Below are 18,655 nucleotides of genomic sequence, written 5' to 3' on the forward strand. Positions count from 1 at the left end.
GCCATACCATGCTGCACTATTGCATAGTGGTCAAGGACAGATGTCTTACCTAAAGACAAGCTGTTTTGATGTCTTATTAGCTTGAAAATAAATTAAAAGCAAGGGCTAATGGTGCATAACATGCAAATATTACTACCAATCTTCCGTCCTTGGACTCACTTTACACCGCACACTGTCGGAGCAGTGCTACCAGGATAATCAAGGACACGACCCACCCAGTCAACACACTTTTCGTCCCTCTTCCCTCCGGGAGAAGGCTCAGGAGCTTGAAGACTCGTACGGCCAGATTTGGGAACAGCTTCTTTCCAACTGTGATAAGACTGCTGAACGGATCCTGACCCAGATCTGGGCCATACCCTCCAAATAACCGGACCCGCCTCTCCGTTTTTTTGCACTACCTTACTTTCCATTTTTCTATTTATGATTTATAATTTAAATTTTTAATATTTACTATTGATTTGTAATCCAGGGAGCGGGAAGTGCAGAACCAAATATCGCTGTGATGATTGTACGTTCTAGTATCAATTGTTTGGCGACAATAAAGTATAAAGTACAACATTTATGGTGGATTTTATGCATATGAAAAATATAAATTATCATAAAAGTGCTCAGATCTTTTAAATACTTTTTGAAGTTTAAATTCTTTCTGAATATTACTGTAAAAACCAGTCAAATATATTTTGCGCAGTATTGATTATGAAAACCTCCTTAGTCAGACTATACCTTCTTCTCCCCATCTGGTTTCAAAGAAGTCTGAAATTCAATACTAAGATTATCTGCTCATCCAGTTTTCACTGAAGGAATTTGTAATACGGATTTATTTTCAGGCACAAAATAATCATTGTTACTTTTGCTATTTGAATGTTTTAACTGTCAGCATCTGTTTTTATCTTTGCAAGTAAATTGCATGAATTTCACATTAAATCACGCTTATTATGCAATCGATGAGTGAGATTTGGCATTAAACACATAAATACTCTGAAGACTGGATCTGTATATAATTTTTTCTCATCCCTCTCAGCTTCAGTACCATTGTAAACATTTGCTGAGGGAAAAGTTGTTATCTATTCCCCATTCTGATTGTCTCAGCTTGTTCTGTGTCTTTCTAGGACTTTATTCATTTCAACCACTATATGGAATCTAGAAGTTTACCACAAACAGAAATAACCTGCATATAATTTCACACTTTATCACTTATCATTCATATTTGATATTACTGTTATTAAGATCTCCATAAGTTAATTAGTAAATTAATGTAGTGCCCTAGATTTTTCTGTTGCAAGTGAGAAACTGACAAAATAGACAAAATCACTAAAGCAAGAGCACATTAAAAAAAGAATGACCATGAATTAGCCAAAATAAATACATATTTGTGAGAGAATACAGGGCCATGAGAGTGTGGAACAAGCTGCCAGCACAAGTGGTGCATGCGAGCATGATTTCAACGTTTAAGCAAAGTTTGGATAGGTACATGGACGATAGGGGTATGGAGGGCTGTGGTCCCAGTGCAGGTAGATGGGAGCAGACAGTTTAAAAGGTTTCGGCATGGACCAGATGGGCCAAGGGGTCTGCTTTTGTGCTGTACTTTTCAATGACTCTATATTCTGTTGTGTATCCATACAGATTTACTTTCCTTGAACTGCAAGCATTTCACGCTCAGATCTGATAATTGATTACCTGCTGCCGTAGAGTTTGGATCTGATCTTTGGTGTTTCCCAGTTCCATCATAGTGCTTTGACTGTCATCATGGTGGTCCAGGATTTCCTGCTGTTGCTTTATCATATTCAGTTCATTTCTCAATTCCTCTTGTTCTTGTCTGGGTAAATAGCAAGAATAGCATTTTCATACATGACCAAGGACAGTATTTAATGTTGGTGATTAGGTATTGAAGGTTGCTTGGAAACAGTGCAAAGAAATAGTTCACAATTATCAGCCTGCAGAAGTTTGGGGCACAAATAAGACTAGATATTTCATTATGTCTGTGCAACCTTTTTGCTAGAGCAATTCATATTAAATTCCACCTTTGTGTGGCAAAGTTTCGGTTTAAAAGAGTACACTGGTAAGCTTGATTGGTAACAAATTCTATACTGCAACAGTCTGCAGATAAAGGAGTCCTTCTATCATTCTCAATGAGAACCTTAAATTGCTGATTCTTTGGCACTAATTCCAGAACCAAAGGAAAAAGTCTCCACTTTATCGATATCCAACATGTAAAAACACTGTTCTACTCGAAATATTCCAATTGTTGATTTGATATCACAGCCAAAGTTTCCCACATCTGCAGCTTGCTAACAATTCCAAGAGTCACTATGCCTTAAAAAGAAATACTCCAAATTTTTTTAGGAATTTATAAAAAGGTAAATTTAGCAATCCATATCTTGAAGAAGATATAGATATGAACTCCAAGGGTTCAAACAGGCATTTAATGGTTTTCACCCAAGAATCCATTAAATTATTTACTAACATTTCTGCCAGTATATTTCTAGATCCCTTATTTTGGTGAACTTGTCTTTCCTTGTCCTTTTCTATTACATTGCACCTTATCTATATTGTTCAGTTTTGAACTATCCTCATCCCATTCACTACCACACTTTCTTGCATTGGTTCAATATCGATTCAAGTTATACCCACTTATCACTGTATTTCTTTGATTAATTCACCACCTGCTCCAACTGTGCATGGTGAAGATACTTCAAAGCTTCAAAGGTTCATTTTCTTTATGTATGCAGAATACAACTCTGAGATTTGTCTTCTCCAGATAGCCATAAAATATAGAAAACCATAGAAATAGTTGAAAGAAAGACATCAATCCCTCCCGCATAAAAAGAAAAAGAAACAAAAACTCACAAATCCCAACACCCCCCCACCCTCCCTTGCACAAAACTAACAGATCACCCACATGGAGAAATAATAAGAACATCAAACCCTAAACCCTCAGCCCACCAATCGGCAACAAGCAAGAATGGGCAAGAACATAAAAAAAAAACATAGAACTGAAAGAATCCAATATGAACTACAGTTAGTTTGAACTACAGACCAATCCACAAACCTCAGAGTTTTGATAACATCTCCAAGAGCATTGGGACACAGCAGCCTCTCCGAGGGCAATTCAAACCAGTGGATCCTCTGAGGAAAGCAACTTGATCCAGCAGTCCCTCTGAGGGAAGTGACTCAAACCAGTGGCCCCTCTGAGGGCAGCGACTCGAATCAACAACTTAAACAGTAACATTGTTTAATAATTTTATTTAATAATTGTTTAATAATAAAAAAAAGGCTGGAAGCGTTTCCTCCACCAAAACTGATGATCTATTTTTAAATTGCCAATAGGGACGTAGGAGCTTTACAAGTGAAATATTTATCCCAAACAGTGCAACAATATCTAAATCAAAACAGTGTAGAATAAAATGTGGAAGTATACACAATGCTTTCAAACTTTCATATTTCTGGTCTTATTTTCACCCCATATTAATTTAGTATTTTTCCTCTTCCATCATTTTTCTTACCTAAAACATTCAACTGTTTTTCATAAAGGATGAAGGACTAGACGTCTAACTACAGCATATAAAACATTTCATATTAAACAACATGCTCAGTCACATGAGGTGTGGCAGTTTGACATGGTATAACATATCCAGAATGACATTTCAATAATGATAGCTTTCTAGAAGCTGTTGTTTCTTCCTTAGTCTATTCTTTCTATTTCATCCAGTTCCTAATCACCCAACCATTACAATACTACACAGAAACATACTATTGTCCTCCTCTAAATCACTTTCTAATATAAATACAACAGATTCTGGAGATACTGGAAATCCAGAATTTTGGGCCGAGACCCTTCATTGGGACTGGAACAAAAGGGGGAAGACACCAGAATAAAAAGTTGGGGGGACAAGCTGGAAGGTGATAGATGAAGCCCGGAGGGTGGGAAAACTATGGGAGAAAGGGAAGAAGGAGGGGCCACCAGGCGAAAGTGATAGGCAGGTGAGCAGAAGAGGTAAGATGCCAGAGTGGGGTGAAGAAGAGGGAAGGAGAAGGGGAAAAGAAAAAAATTACTAGTAGGAGAAATAATGTTCATGCCATCAGGTTGGAGGCTACCTAGATGGAATATATGGTACTTTCTATCAAGTTGATAGAAATGCTATTTCCACCATGGTCTCTGTCTATACTTCTCACTGCCTTGGTAAAGCAGCCTGCATGATCAAAGACACACCTATGCCGGATGGTCTCCCTTTTTCCCCATCCCCTCCCCATTGGGCAGAAGATACAAAAAACTGAAAGCATGTACCACCAGGCTCATAGACAGCTTCTACCTTGCTGTTATAAGATTATGGATGGTTCCTTCATATGATAAGATAGACTTTGTAATGACATTGCACCTTATTGTCTACCAGCACTGTATTTTCTTTATAGCTGACACACATTATTCTGCACTTCCTTTGTTTTACCTTGCACTATACCTCAATGCATGTCCATTCATTACAACGAAGCATTATTTGTCACATGTAGGCAAGACAAGTTTTACACTGTATCACAACATGTGACAAATAATAAACTAATTTACCAATTGTAGAGCATGTTTTAGGCTTTAGAGATCCTGTTATGAGAAGTGTTCAAAAAAACTAATGTTTTCAAAAAAATAAAGATCATAAAATTTTTTTGATAAAGTATGGTTTTCACTGCTTGGTAAGTCAGTAACTAATGGGCTTAGTGGCAATTTGTTTATCTTACAAGTCTAAACTGAATTTTTGATTAAAAAAGAGTACAAATCCCAATTTTAAAATAAAGTTTCTAAAATAAAAGCATTGGTATTATTAATTATGCTGAAGTATTGGATTCTCATTAAATTCATATGGTTTATTATTGTCCTTCAAGGAAAGAACTCGCTGCCTTAAGAGATCTGACCTGCACCTGTTGTCAAGCAAAACCATTGACAACAAGATCAGTTTGACAACCTGGCATCAAACTAGGCAATAGAGAGGACACAAATACACCTAAACTTGTTGCCTTAGTCTACTCCATAAACATATGGTGGCTAATGCTGGATTTGAGAGAGCTGTGGCCAACATAGCCAAGTGAAACTCTGACATACCTTTCAATAAAATATTTAGTATCAGTCAATAAAGAAACAGATTATGAGAGGTTTTGCTTAGGACAACAATAGCTGAAACAGATTCTGTAATCACAAAATAATCTGCAGATGCTGGGGTCAAAGCAACACTTAGTGTTGCTACAGATTCTGTAATTACTTTCAAAAAGTAAGCAAATAAACATTTGCATAAAAGAAAAAATAGATATTATTTATTATATATAAAATATATACTAGGAAAGGGGCAGGTTGATTGGACAAAACAATTAGCACACATATAATTCGAATAATCTCATTCCATGCTGCAATATTTTATTATTTGACTAATAAGATCTAATATCAATAGTTGTTTCAAGATATGATTTTCTCAACATAAGTTATTCTTGAAAAATTGATTTAATATTAAATTAAATTGCAAAACAATAACAACTGTCATTGTTATTCAATTAATGGTAATGGTAACATATAGCAATTAACAGTTAGTCTATGATGGCACTACAGCATTCCAGGAAATCCAGCTGTACATGCTGATAAATTACCAGGCTTATTCTTCAAAAGTATGTTTCAATGAATAATGAGATCATTCATTATTGAGTCAGGCATATTAGAGCAGACATGCAATCAATTAATGTTAAAATAGAACTTTGTTGTTTGAAATAACATAGGGAACAAACTTTTGAAGCTTTTGAATTGCTTGAGAAAAGCTGCAGTATGAGCATGTGTAACTGGAACAATTATTTCAATAGATTGTGACTGAAGTGAATATACAGGAAGCAGGACTCCCCTTTGTCCCCTGGGTAGACAAGTAATGAGTTATTTGATATGAACAGAACTATTGTCAGCAGCATACAGATGAGAGGTGAAAATTATCTCAAAAGTATGGCTACAAAATTTAATCAATAATATGTCTATTTCTGCCTTTCCACAAGGGGCTACAAAACACAGCTTCAAACAATCAATTCTATAAATTATTACAATTTCCAGCTTCATAGATGGATGTTCTAACAACTTTTAACAGCTGCAAGAAGCATTAGAGTTTGAAATAGTGAAACAATTCCTTCCAAACTTTCAGTTAATGGTGTTTGTATATGCATTTTTCCCTTTCACTGGCTGTAAAGCTGGATTTATTCATAAAATAGAAAGTAAAATGCAGAGGAAAAGAACAAAGAAGATTCCTTCAGTGTACTTTAGGTAACAAACATTATTCAAAGTGGTCAAGATGGAGGTCTTAAAATGTCACTACTGGTTAAAGAAAGAAATGTCTGCTTTAATACTATGCCTTTCATAAGGTCTTGTTAGTGCAAAGTGCTTTACAGCCGGTGAGTTGTTAAAGCTGTATAGTTGGAGTTGTAAAAGACAACTTGTGCAGAACAAACAACAATCTGGTAATGACCAGATAATGTATTATTAATAATGCATATTTTGTGATAAACATTGGTATATACTGAAGTATTCCTTCCTGGATTTGGTGACAAAAAAAATCTATGTTACTTGAAGTTCAAAGTCTCCTATGAAAGTTACTACTTCCTCAGTACTGAAGTGTCAGTCTAGATTTTTGAATTCAGATGTCTAGAGCAGTAAGCCTACAAGCTTCTACGTACTTTTTTTGCTATTTTGATAAAGAATCAAGTTCTGAAGTTTACCACTGAACAATTACCAGATGTTGGAGATAATGTAGTCATTACAAAGGACTTTGAGCAGTACCTAATGGTGCATCACTTTGTAGGTGCACTTGTTGCTAGAGCTTAAAGAAGAATTTTGAAATATATTTGAAAACTCTCCACACTATTTTGACAAACTCCATCAAGGTTATTATTATTCATACCAGATATTTTCAGTAAATGCCTTGTGGCGTTTTGTGCAGGGGGAGGAGAGTCTGAGGTTTGATGTTCTTGTTGCATTTTTTTGTTAGTTTTCTGTGTGAGGAGAGGAGGATTTGGAGGCTGATGTTCTTGTTGTGTTTTGTGCGGGGGAGGGGGTTTAGGGAAGAGTCACCATGGTGTTGTTGCTCCTTTTTGTGCCGGGAGTGGGGTGAATTTGCTGTTTCTCTCTGAACTGACTTCGATGTTTTTTTTGGTTTTGTGGCTATCTAGAGAAGAAAAATCTCAGAGCTGTACACTGCATACATACTTTGATAATAAATGAACCTTTGAACCTTTCGTACTTTGCAATTTTTGAATGCCTTTTAGATATTAGCAAGATAAAACTGCGCTTGGTCCTAATGACACTGATACGATCGGCTTTGGTTTGGAGGGAGGAAAGATGGATATTCAAAGTTCAAAGTACATTTATTATCAAAGTGTGTACACCATATACAACCTTGCAGGCAGCCACAAGACAAAGAAACACAATAAAATTCACAAAAAAAATGACACAAAGATAGTCAAACATCCAATGTGAAAAAATGAAAAAAAGGGCAAATAATCAAATAAAAGTAAACAAATAACACACAGAACATGAAGCACAGAGTCCCTGAAAGTCAGTCCACAGCCACAGTTTTAGTTCAGGGTTTCAGCCCGTCCAGGAGGACTGATGTTTGCAGGACACAGTCACCGAGTCAATTCAGCATTGAGGCCTGATGGTTGAGGGGTAAAACCTGGTGGTTTCTGATTCTTATTCCTGTTGTCAGTAACAAGAAAACAGCATGGCCTGGGGGGGTGGGGAGGGAGGGTCTTTGATGATGGATGCTGCTTTCCTGTGACAGCGCCCTGTGTAGATATCGTAAATAGTGGGAGGGTTTTACCTGTGATGGACTGGGTCATATCCATTCCATTTTGTAGTATTTTCTGTTCAAGGACATTGGTATTTCCATACCAGGCTGATACAAGAGGAAATAACAAAGGACAAAGTATGTTCCCCTCTCTGTAGATCCATTAAACCTCTAGCTCTGCACTGAAAATCTTACTTATTATATCCTCTGATAGTTGAACTATTCTGCAACCTGTTACGTTAAGATCATGGCTGGTTCTTTACCTCAGCACTACTTTTTTCCACTAACTCTGCAGGGTATATCTCTTAATTCCCTTAATATACTGATCTCTAATATACTCAGTGAACGAGCCTCCACAGCCCCCTGTGGTACAGAATTTCAAAGATTCACTTTGTTCTGGGCTAAGATGTTTCTTGTTAATCTATCCTGAAGGACCAATTCTTTATTTTAAGAATGTGGCCCTTTATACTTGTCACCCTAACCTTCTCTTTACATCCACTTTGTCAAGTCCCTCTAGGGTGTTACAGTTTTCAGTGAGATCATCTCTTGTTCTTCTCAAACATAAGCCTGGCCAGTTTAATGTCTCCTCATACAATAAACCTGCCTTCCCAGGAACCAGTCCAGTGAATCTTTGATACAAGCCATTTATCACAGTTCCTTAGTAAAGGGGAGATGAGACCTGTGGACAATATTGCAGTTAGTTTCATATAACTGAAACATGGCAATTTTTTACCTTTGAATTCAAATCCTTTTGCTATAAAATGTCAACATACTTTCTGTCTTCCTAATTGTTTGATACTAACTTTCAATGATTCATGCCTCAGTTTCCTTGAACACAAACAGCTTTCAGTTTTGCACGAATGCCAGCAATATAATTTTGTCAGGAAGCATGTGGCAAGTGCATCACAGCATCGATATGACCATAAGACATAGGAGTAGAATTAGGCCATTTGGCCCACCAAGTCTGCTCCACCATTCAATCATGGCTGAGGCTGATCCTGTTTTTTATTCTCCTCAGCCCCACTCCCCAGCCTTATCCCCATAAACTTTTAATGCCATGGCCAATCAAGAAACTATCAATCTCCACCTTAAATATACCGAACAACCTGGCCTCCACAATTGCCTGTGATAACGAATTCCACAAATTCACCACCCTCTGACAAAAGAAATTTCTCCGCATCGCTATTTTAAATGCTAATGCTCTGCCCTCTTGTCCTAGACTCTCACACCATGGGAAACAACCTTTCCACATCTACCCTGTCTAGGCCTTTCAACGTTCGAAAAGTTTCAGTGAGATCCTTCTAAACTGCAGCAAGTAAGGGCCTAGAGCAATCAAATGTTCTTCATATGATAACCCTTTCATTCATGGAATCATCCTTGTAAACCTCCTCGAACCCTCCCAATGCCAGCACATCTTTTCTTAGATAAGAAACCCAAAACTGTTCACAATACTCAAAGTGAGGCCTCATCAGTGCCTCATAAGCTTCAGCATCACATCACTGCTCTTGTATTCAAGAACTCTTGAAATGAATGCTAACATGGCATTTGCCTTCCTCACTATCAACCCTACCTGCAAGTTAACCTTCAGGGTGTTCTGCACAAGGACTCCCAAGTCCTTTTGCATCTCGGATTTTTGGAATTTCTCTCCATTTAGAAAATAATCAGTATATTTATTTATTTTACCAAAGTGCATGACCATGCATCTTCCAACATTGTATTTCATTTGCCACTTTCCTGCCCATTCTCCTAATCTGTCTAAGTTCTTCTGCAGCCTTCCTGTTTCCTCAACACTACCTGCCCCTCCACCAATCTTCGTATCATCTGCAAACTTGGCAACAAAGCCATCTTTCCATCATCTAAATCATTGATATACAGCATAAAAAAAGCAGACCCAACTCCAACCCCTGTGGAACACCTCTCGTCACTGGCAGCAAACCAGAAAAGGATCCTTTTATTCCCACCTGCTGCCTCCTACCAATTAGCCAAGGTCAAGGTGACTTATGCACCTTTTGGTCTTTCAGTTTCTTGAACACCTTCTCCTCTGTAATAGTAACTGTACTCACTTCTCTTCCGTTACACCCTTCAACTTCTGGCACACTGCTCGTGTCTTCCACAGTGGTATTTTTTAAGTTGGACTAGACCAATTCTTGATGAATAAATGTGCTTAGGTGTAAGTCATTCCACACACACATGAAGGGCGTCGTTCAGTCGACGGCTCTTCTTTGGAGGCCTTCAACATCTGCAGCGGTGTGAAGCAGGGCTGTGTGCTTGCCCCCACCCCGTTTGGCATCTTCTTCGCAGTCATGCTGAAGTGCGCCTTTGGAACATCAACTGATGGTGTCTACCTCCACACCAGATCGGACGGGAGGCTGTTCAGGCTGTCCTGCTGAGAGCGAAAACCAAGGTTCGCGAAGTACTCATCAGGGACATGTTGTTTGCAGACACTGGCAACGCACTCTGAAGAGCAACTGCAACGCCTCATGGACAGCTTCTCAAGAGCCTGCCAGGACTTCAGCTTGACCATCAGCCTGAAGAAGACCAACGTGTTGGGCCAAGGCATTGAGCACCCCCCTGCCATTACCATCAACAACTACGAGCTGGAGGTAGTCCACGAGTTTACATACCTTGCCTCCACCAACATGGACAGTCTCTCCTTAGACCCCGAGATCAACAGAAGGATCGGGCGAGCAGCCTCAACATTCGCCAGGCTGACAAAGGGAGCCTGGGAGAACAGAAAGCTGACGATGCACACCAAAGTTGCAGTCTACAGGGCCTGTCTCCTCAGCACACTGCTTTACGGCAGCGAGACCTGGAGCCTCTACTACAGACAAGAGCGGCGTCTCAACGCCTTCCTCCTTCGCAGCCTGAGATGCATCCTGGACATCACGTGGATTGACTGAGTCACCAACAATGAGGTCCTGGCCCGTGCCCAGATACCCAGCCTCTTCACCCTGCTCCAACAACGTCGTCTCCACTGGCTGGGCCATGTACACCGCATGTCAGATGGGAGGATCCCAAAAGACCTGCTGTACGGGAACTGGCCTCCGGCAGGAGAGCACAAGGGCGGCCCCATCTTCATTTCAAAGGTGTTTGCAAGAGAGACATGAAGTCACTGAAAATGAACGTCGAGAGGTGGAAGGACATCGCAAGCAATCGCTTTCACTGGAGGCTGGAACTACGCAGAGGTCTAAAAAGAGGAGAAGAGAAGCTGAGGCTTGCTGCTGAAGAAAAGCGCACTCGTCGGAAAAACAGCACCAAGACAACACTGGAGGACAATGCCTTCAAGTGCAGTCGCTGCAGCCGAGACTGTCACTCCTGTGTGGAACTCTACAGCCACAACAGACGGCAGTCTGAAGCAAGACTTTCCAGGCGCAGATCCACGGTCTCGCGAGACTAACAGATGCCACCACAGGTGTAGGTAGTCTTTTCAAAGACATTGAGAAACCTAACAACAGTCAATTATGCAATAAGGCAAAAGGCAATCCAACCTAGTGTCTGGTTTGAAATAATTAGTCCTTTATTTGTTGAGAATTCCTACCCATGCTGAGGTCTTATTCACTTCATGCAAGATTGTAAGGTATCCACTGTATCAACACACCCAAGTATGTCGCCAAATCAAACCTTCACATTCATCTTCCTGATGTCCACTTTTGAGTATGTCTAAAATGTGCATAATTTTACCATTGCAGGATCTTTGGTACCCACCCTTTCTGAAGTGCTTGCACTCATTAGCCTGATGTTCTGAAGTGTGTAACGCCCTGGGAAAGGTTTCACTGCTATTGCAATGGTTCCTCTGTAGCAGCAGTGTTTGGGTTATGGCTCGAGATACCGGAGGTTTTGGAACGAGAGGGGTGTTGTTCTTTCTTGTGTGCCCAAGAGCGAGGTATTGGCAGGCTTTGGTTCAGCAGAAGATGGACAGAGAAGATGCCAGAATGGAGAGGTCGTAGACTCCAGGACTAAGTGGACTTGGAACAGGGTTGGGAGTCAATGACACCCGGGGGAAATCAATGGAGACTGGACAGGAAAATCGTGAGCTCCAATGTGCCCATTAGACTGTTTCATTAAAATGGGCCCTTTTCTTTTACAAAAGTTTTCATTACTAACCTTCTTGTCAAATTAAGAATTATAAAGTTAAATTGTTTAATTGAATATGGTATACTGTTTGTTATTTCGTGGTACTGATTTGTAATTGGGGAAAACATCACACAGCATCCACACAAATGAGATTTCACATGTTTGGCGGGCCAGAGAGTGTCTTCCCCTACACTAACGCCGCCAATCGAACCTGAGCATTACAAGTGTTTGCACTCATTTGCTCAAGTTTAGAGATGTGCTGCTAGTATTGCAAAAACTGACATAGACATCTGAAGACTTTAAACAACACAAAGAGTTCCAGCAGTTGATTGCAATACGTGTAGCTCTAACAGGTCTATTGCATGGCTAAACAGCTTAAGAGAATGCTGAGAATAACTGAAATTCAAGTAATCACAGAAGCATTTTTATGGTAATTGTTATAGGCAGTTATATTACAGTATGGAATTTACAAATGTTGACATATCAATCACTGTTCATGCTTGAATACACCTTTAATGAATCTATTTGACTGAAAGCCATAAAGATTCTTAACAACAAAATGATAATGAGGGCAGCACAGTAGCGTCGCGCTACCACGACGCTATTACAGCTCGGTGTGTCAGAGTTCAGAGTTCAATATCAGCATCCTCTGTAAGAAAACTTGTTCATTCTTTCTGTGTGTGCGTGGGTTGCCTCTGGGTGCTCCCAGTTTCATCTCACAGTCCAAAGATGTACCGGTTAGTAGATTAATTTGTCATTGTAAATTATCCTGTGATTAGGCTAGGGTTGAATAGCTAGATTGTTGGGCAGTGTAACTTACTGGGCTGGCGGGGCCTGTTCCGTGCTGTATCTCTAAATAAGAAATAAATAATCTTCTATTTGTACGGATTGTCACCATAACCACAGGGGTATTTGATGCAGTACAACATATCTGCTCATTGACATTGAAGCATCAGCCTGTATTAGCTTCCAGATGCAGAGAATACTTTAGGAAGTTGCACATTTAGCATTTCTTCTTTGAGAGCGCACTGGGGCAAAATACTGCTATCTCCATCAGTGGAAAGGCTTCAATGTTGCATCCAGGTTGAAAGCTTTCAGCAGCATATGAAGCTGAAGCCCATTGGGTTGAAAGAACTCAGGGACCTGTTACATTCAGCTCGCGCCAAAGGAACATACACATACACACAGTGGCCACTTTATTAGGTACACTTGTACACCTGCTCATTAATGCAAATATTTAATCAGCCAATCACGTGGCAGCAGCTCAATGCATAAAAACATGCAACATGGTCATGGTTCAGATGTTGTTCAGACCAGACATCAGAATGGGGAAGAAATATGATCTAAGTGACTTTGACCATGGAATAGTTGTTGGTGGCAGATGGGGTGGTTTGAGTAACTCAGAAACTGCTGATCTCTTGGGATTTTCATGCACAACAGTCTCAAGAGTTTACAGAGAATGGTGTGAAAAATTAAAAAAAAATAAATATCCAGTGAGTGGCAGTTCTATTGCTGAAAACATCTTGTTAATGAGAGAGGCCGGAGGAGGATGGTCAGACTGGTTCAAGGGGACAGGATGGCAATAGTAACTCAAATAGCCATGCGTTACAACAGTGGTGTGCAGAAGGGCATTGCTGAAAACACAACATATCAAACCTTGAAGTGGATGGGCTACAGCAGCAGAAGATCATTGGCCACTTTATTAAGTATAGGACGTACCTACTAAAGTGGTTACTGTGTGTAGAGGGCTGGTATTGAATGCGTAGTCCCCTCAGGTTCCATTTTTTAAAGTTTTCTGGTGAGATGCAGAACCCACTGGAGCAGGTACCTCTGGTGAATCTCAGTGATGGTGCTGGATAAGGCTTCTCTTCGCCATGCCTGGTAACATCACCTCTCTCTGCCACTGGCTGTATCTAATTCTGCCCTTTCCTCTGCTTGATGGATCCAAGGCAAAGGCAGAGCTATGCATTTTCCATGTTGTACTGGAGGTATTATTAAATATTGAGATAACATAAAATACTGGTAAAGGATACAGCAGAGCATGGATCAGTTGCAGATACAGTACGGGTGGAGAAATGGCAGATGGAGTTTAACCCAGCCCAGTGAGAAGTGTTGCACCTTGGCAGGTCAAATGTAAAGAAGCAATACACTGTTAAAGGCAAGCTCCTTAACTGTGTTGATGAGCAGAGGGCCCTCGAGGTCCAAGTTCATAGCTTCCTGAAAGTGGCTACACAGGTTGATGGGGTGGTTAGGAAGGCATATGACATGCTTGCCTTTATTAGTTGAGTTTAAAAGCCAGAAGGTTATGTTGCAGCATTATAAAACTCTATTTAGAAAGGATCTGGAGTATTCCATGCCGTTCTGATCACCCCATTATAGGAAGGATGTTGAGGCTTTGGAGAGGGTTCAGAAGAGGCTTACCAGGATGCTGTTTGGATTAGAGGGCATATGCTAAACGAGAAGTTGGACAAATCTGGGTTGCTTTCTCTAGAGTGGTGGAGGCTGAGGAGAGATCTGATAGAGGTTTATAAGATTATGAGAGGCATAGATAGAGTAGACAGACAGTAATTTTCCCATGGATCAAATGTCTAATACATATGAGGTGAGAGGGGCTAATTTCAAAGGAGACGTGAGGGACAATTTTGTTTTACACAGAGACTAGTGGGTGCCTGGAATGTGCTGCGTGTGGTGGTGGTAAAGGCAAATACACTTCTAAGAGTCGTTTAGATAAGCACCATGAATGCACAGGAAATGGAAGAATATGGACATCATGCAGGCAGAAGAGATTAGCTTAGTTGACCATTAGATTTCTAATTTAATTGGTCTGGTACAACATTATGGGCTGAATTATCTGTTTCTATGCAATATTGTTCTATGGTCTATGATTTATTTGTTTGCACGTACTCTGATTTTATCTGTCAAGATTTTTTTGGAGATTATGAAATACTTTCATTTCTTGATTTGCAAGGCTAAGGGTGATAACCACTAACAGGGGAAAAGGTCAACATGGGAGATTACACTTACTCTGTTTTTTTACTGCACATATCTGTAATAGCTTTGTTTCTCTTTACACAGTGGCAGCGTGCTAAAGAACTGGGCCCTAGCCAAGAAGTAACTCCCAATGAATGTGGTTAACTACAGCTTGTTCTGCACTGTCCAGGAATGATCCTTCCAACACGAATTATGTCCATGAAGCTTGTCTGGTCACTACTGATCTGGCTAAGCCATTGACAGAGTCAGATCTATCTAGCCTCTAAGTCCGTAACAATCTTAAATATTCAACAATTATTAAATACCAAGTTATCCTTGTAAAGATTAAAATTAAGTTACAAAATAGAAAATACTAGAAACAATTTCCATCCCATGAAATAAGGGAGTGACTGAACTTGCATCAGATTAGAAAATCAAAATGACTGAGGATGCTGGAAAGTTGAAATAAAATAGAAAATGCTGTAACCCCTCAGTAGGTCAGGAAACACTGAGGAAAGAGAAACAAGAGTCTCAGATCAAAGAGTCTTCTTCAGAAATGATAAAGAGGAAAACAAGTTAGTTTTAAGTTGCAGAGAGGATGGGGAGAGTTGGATAGTACAAATATTTGATGGGATAGGATAAGACCAAGGTTAGATCTGCTGTAAGTTGAATAGGTTGATTCTTCAGTGTCACTGCTGAGAAGCTACCTGAAGCAGGAGTTATATCACTCCTTGAAGAGTTCAATGTCAGAGTATGTCAGATCTTTTATGTCTGGGAGTACCAGTTTTCAGAATTAGGGTGAATTGAATGTCAAACTAACCGAAGTTTGTTGGTCAATAAGTCTGGAAGCCAGTTACAGATGGGAGCCCCAATCCAAGGTCAAAGATTGTAAAGGTGAGATGAGCCCATAAGCCCACTTAATATCGCCCTGAATCATCATTTCTCTACCTTCCCCAGAATCCTGCTAGTAGAAAATTTATTACTCCATTCTGTGGTCCAGCTAATTACAGTTCATTTCTCATTCTAATGTTTGTGAATCAACATTGATTCATTGTCGGACAATGCAATGTTAAACCTTAAGCTCAAAATTTTCATGGACCAGCTCCATTATTGATACAAAATTTCCTCTAACATCTCCCATATGCCTACTGTTGCTCTCTGACTGACACTTGGCAGATCCCCCGCTAAATCATATCAAAACAGGTCAGAGATTCTTTTAGTTGTCTTGACCATATTCACCTGAAAATCTTGGATAAATCAGTCTTCCTTATTTAAGAAAAACTACATCAAACCATTTTAAAGTAAGTTATAGGTCATTTCCATTGATCCATTCCTGAAAGGATCAGAGTCCTCTACAAAGCTTTCCTGTTATTTGCAAGGGAAGCCAAGACATTACTTTTGGTACAGTCGGCGATTTGGGCCGAAACGCTTAAACAGGACTAGAGAAAAAAAGCTAAGGAGTAGATTTGAAAGGTGGGGAGGGAGAGAGAGAAACACCAGATGATAGGTGAAACTTGGAGGGGGAGGGAAGTTGATTGGTGAAAGAGACAAAAGGCCATAGAAGAAAGAATAAAAGGGGGGGGCGGGAGAGGAGCACCAGAGGGAGGCGATGGGAGGGCAAGGAAATAACATGAGGAAGGAAAAAGTTTGAGAAATCGATGTTCATGCCATCATGTTGGAGGCTACCCAAATGGGATATAAGGTGTTGTTCCTTCAACCTAACTGTGGCCTTATCACGACAGTGGAGGAGGTCATGGGCGGACATAACGGAATGGGAATGGGAAGTGGAATTAAAATGGGTGGCCACTGGGAGATCCCACTTGTTCTGGCGGACGGAGCGCAGATGCTCAGCGAAGCAGTTTCCCAATCTACATCGAGTCTCACATCTGCCATCTTCCCATTATCTCTCCTATATCTGATTCCACGTATCACCTACCAATCTCTGTCTCTACCCATCTCCCTATCCTCCCGTATCCGACTCTATCTTCCTGATTTTTTCTTATATTGGCACCTTTCACCTGCCAGCCTCTGCTTCAATACCACCATCTCTTCCACTGACCCATCATCTCTTCTCTTCACCTATCATCTACCATCTTCTGTCTCATCCCTCCTTCTCACTTCTGTATATTAGCTATCTTCCCTCAACGTTCTCAGTCCTGAAACTGAGTTAGCTGTGAGAGTTGATATGGGTAAAGCAGATTTATTTGGACAACTAAGAAAATAAATGATTTTAGTTTGTGCAATGATTTAAGAAATGATATAAATTTGATCTATAGTCATAGTCATACTTTATTGATCCCGGGGGAAATTGGTTTTTGTTACAGTTGCACCATTAATAATAGATAGAACTATAAATAGTTAAATATTAATATGTAAATTATGCCAGTAAATTATGAAATGTCCAGGACCAGCCTATTGGCTCAGGGTGTCTGACCCTCCAAGGGAGGAGTTGTAAAGTTTGATGGCCACAGGCAGGAATGACTTCCTATGACGCTCGGTGTTGCATCTCAGTGGAATGAGTCTCTGGCTGAATGTACTCCTGTGGCCACTCAGTACATTATGTAGTGGATGGGAGACATTGTACAAGATGGCATGCAACTTGGACAGCGTCCTCTTTTCAGACACCACCGTCAGAGAGTCCAGTTCCATCCCCACAACATCACTAGCCTTACAAATGAGTTTGTTGATTCTGTTGGTGTCTGCTACCCTCAGCTTGCTGCCCCAGCACACAACAGCAACACAAGGAACACAGTAATAAAAGCATCAAACAGAAAGGAAACTTTTAAAGAAACAATATCTTACTTGTATTTATTCATCTCTTCCTCTGTAGTTTCAAGCTGTTTTTTCAGTGTTCGTATTTGCATGTGCAATGTTTGTTGTTTTTGCTCTTGATGGACTACCTCAGATGTTTGGTTATTTAGCTGCTTCTCTGTAGCTTGTAGGTTTGACTCCAGTAAAATTAATTTCTCTTCTCGATTTGCAAGCTCTTGCACTATAATTAGACAGTAATAACTTTTAATATCAAAATGCTCATAACATGCACACTTCTGGACAATTACTTTTAACACTTCAACATTTTAATATTTGATACTGCAAACAAATGAATTAAATGCATGTCTGATTTCTCCCTCATCTACAGTTGCCTTTTTCTTTTCTTACATGAAAACATTAGTTTTCCAAGCCCAATTTCATTGGTGTTTTGCTGTTTGTTACAATAAGCAGGAATTGTGACACATCTTGATAAGAGATTTTAGGTCTTAATTAAGGGCAACGAGTCTAACCTCACACAGACATTTCTAACAAAAGTCTTGGACAGTAGGCAGAAAGGATCTCTGGTTTTGCTCAAAGAAGCTGTGTGCAGCAACTGGGTTCACATCTGCCAATTAGCTTACATGTTTTCTTGTAAATGCTGTTAATGTATAGGTGCTATTGTTGAACAAATTGTAATATTGGAACATTTGTTTGTATTTTAGAAGTAATCTGGATTATCTTGACAACAGATAATGGTTGACCTACAAATCACCTCTGCAAATCATAACGTCTGATTGTGAGATAATATTAATAAGTTGCATCAACAACCAACTGTTCTAATTGCCAGTTATATTTCAGTATATATGATGCAAAACTTTCAGAGGAAGGAAAGAAAATATTCAATTGGACGGCAAGAGGAAAATGCTGCATGAACCTTGTAATGATAATAAAGCAATAGATGGCGCTATATTTCTGGTCACAGAGAAAACAAACATCAGAATAACTTGGCTAAACTTGGTAACATTAAGATGTAAGATTCAAGCATCATATTATAGTTCTTTTAA

General features: G+C 39.7%; 1 protein-coding gene across 12 annotated transcripts in view; it reads right to left on the minus strand.

Moving 5' to 3' along the window:
- Positions 1-18,655, minus strand: part of LOC140195234 (uncharacterized) — a 665,367-nt gene that overhangs the window by 194,040 nt on the left and 452,672 nt on the right. For all 12 annotated transcript variants that reach the window (XM_072253281.1, XM_072253262.1, XM_072253330.1 and 9 more), the window contains 2 exons: positions 17,643-17,832; positions 1,678-1,816 (listed from right to left, as the gene is read on the minus strand). In XM_072253281.1, coding sequence (XP_072109382.1) covers positions 1,678-1,816; positions 17,643-17,832 — 329 coding nt within the window. The remainder of the gene's footprint in view (positions 1-1,677; positions 1,817-17,642; positions 17,833-18,655) is intronic.

The sequence above is a fragment of the Mobula birostris genome, chromosome 1 (genome assembly GCF_030028105.1).
Source record: "Mobula birostris isolate sMobBir1 chromosome 1, sMobBir1.hap1, whole genome shotgun sequence".
Lineage (NCBI taxonomy): Eukaryota > Metazoa > Chordata > Chondrichthyes > Myliobatiformes > Myliobatidae > Mobula > Mobula birostris.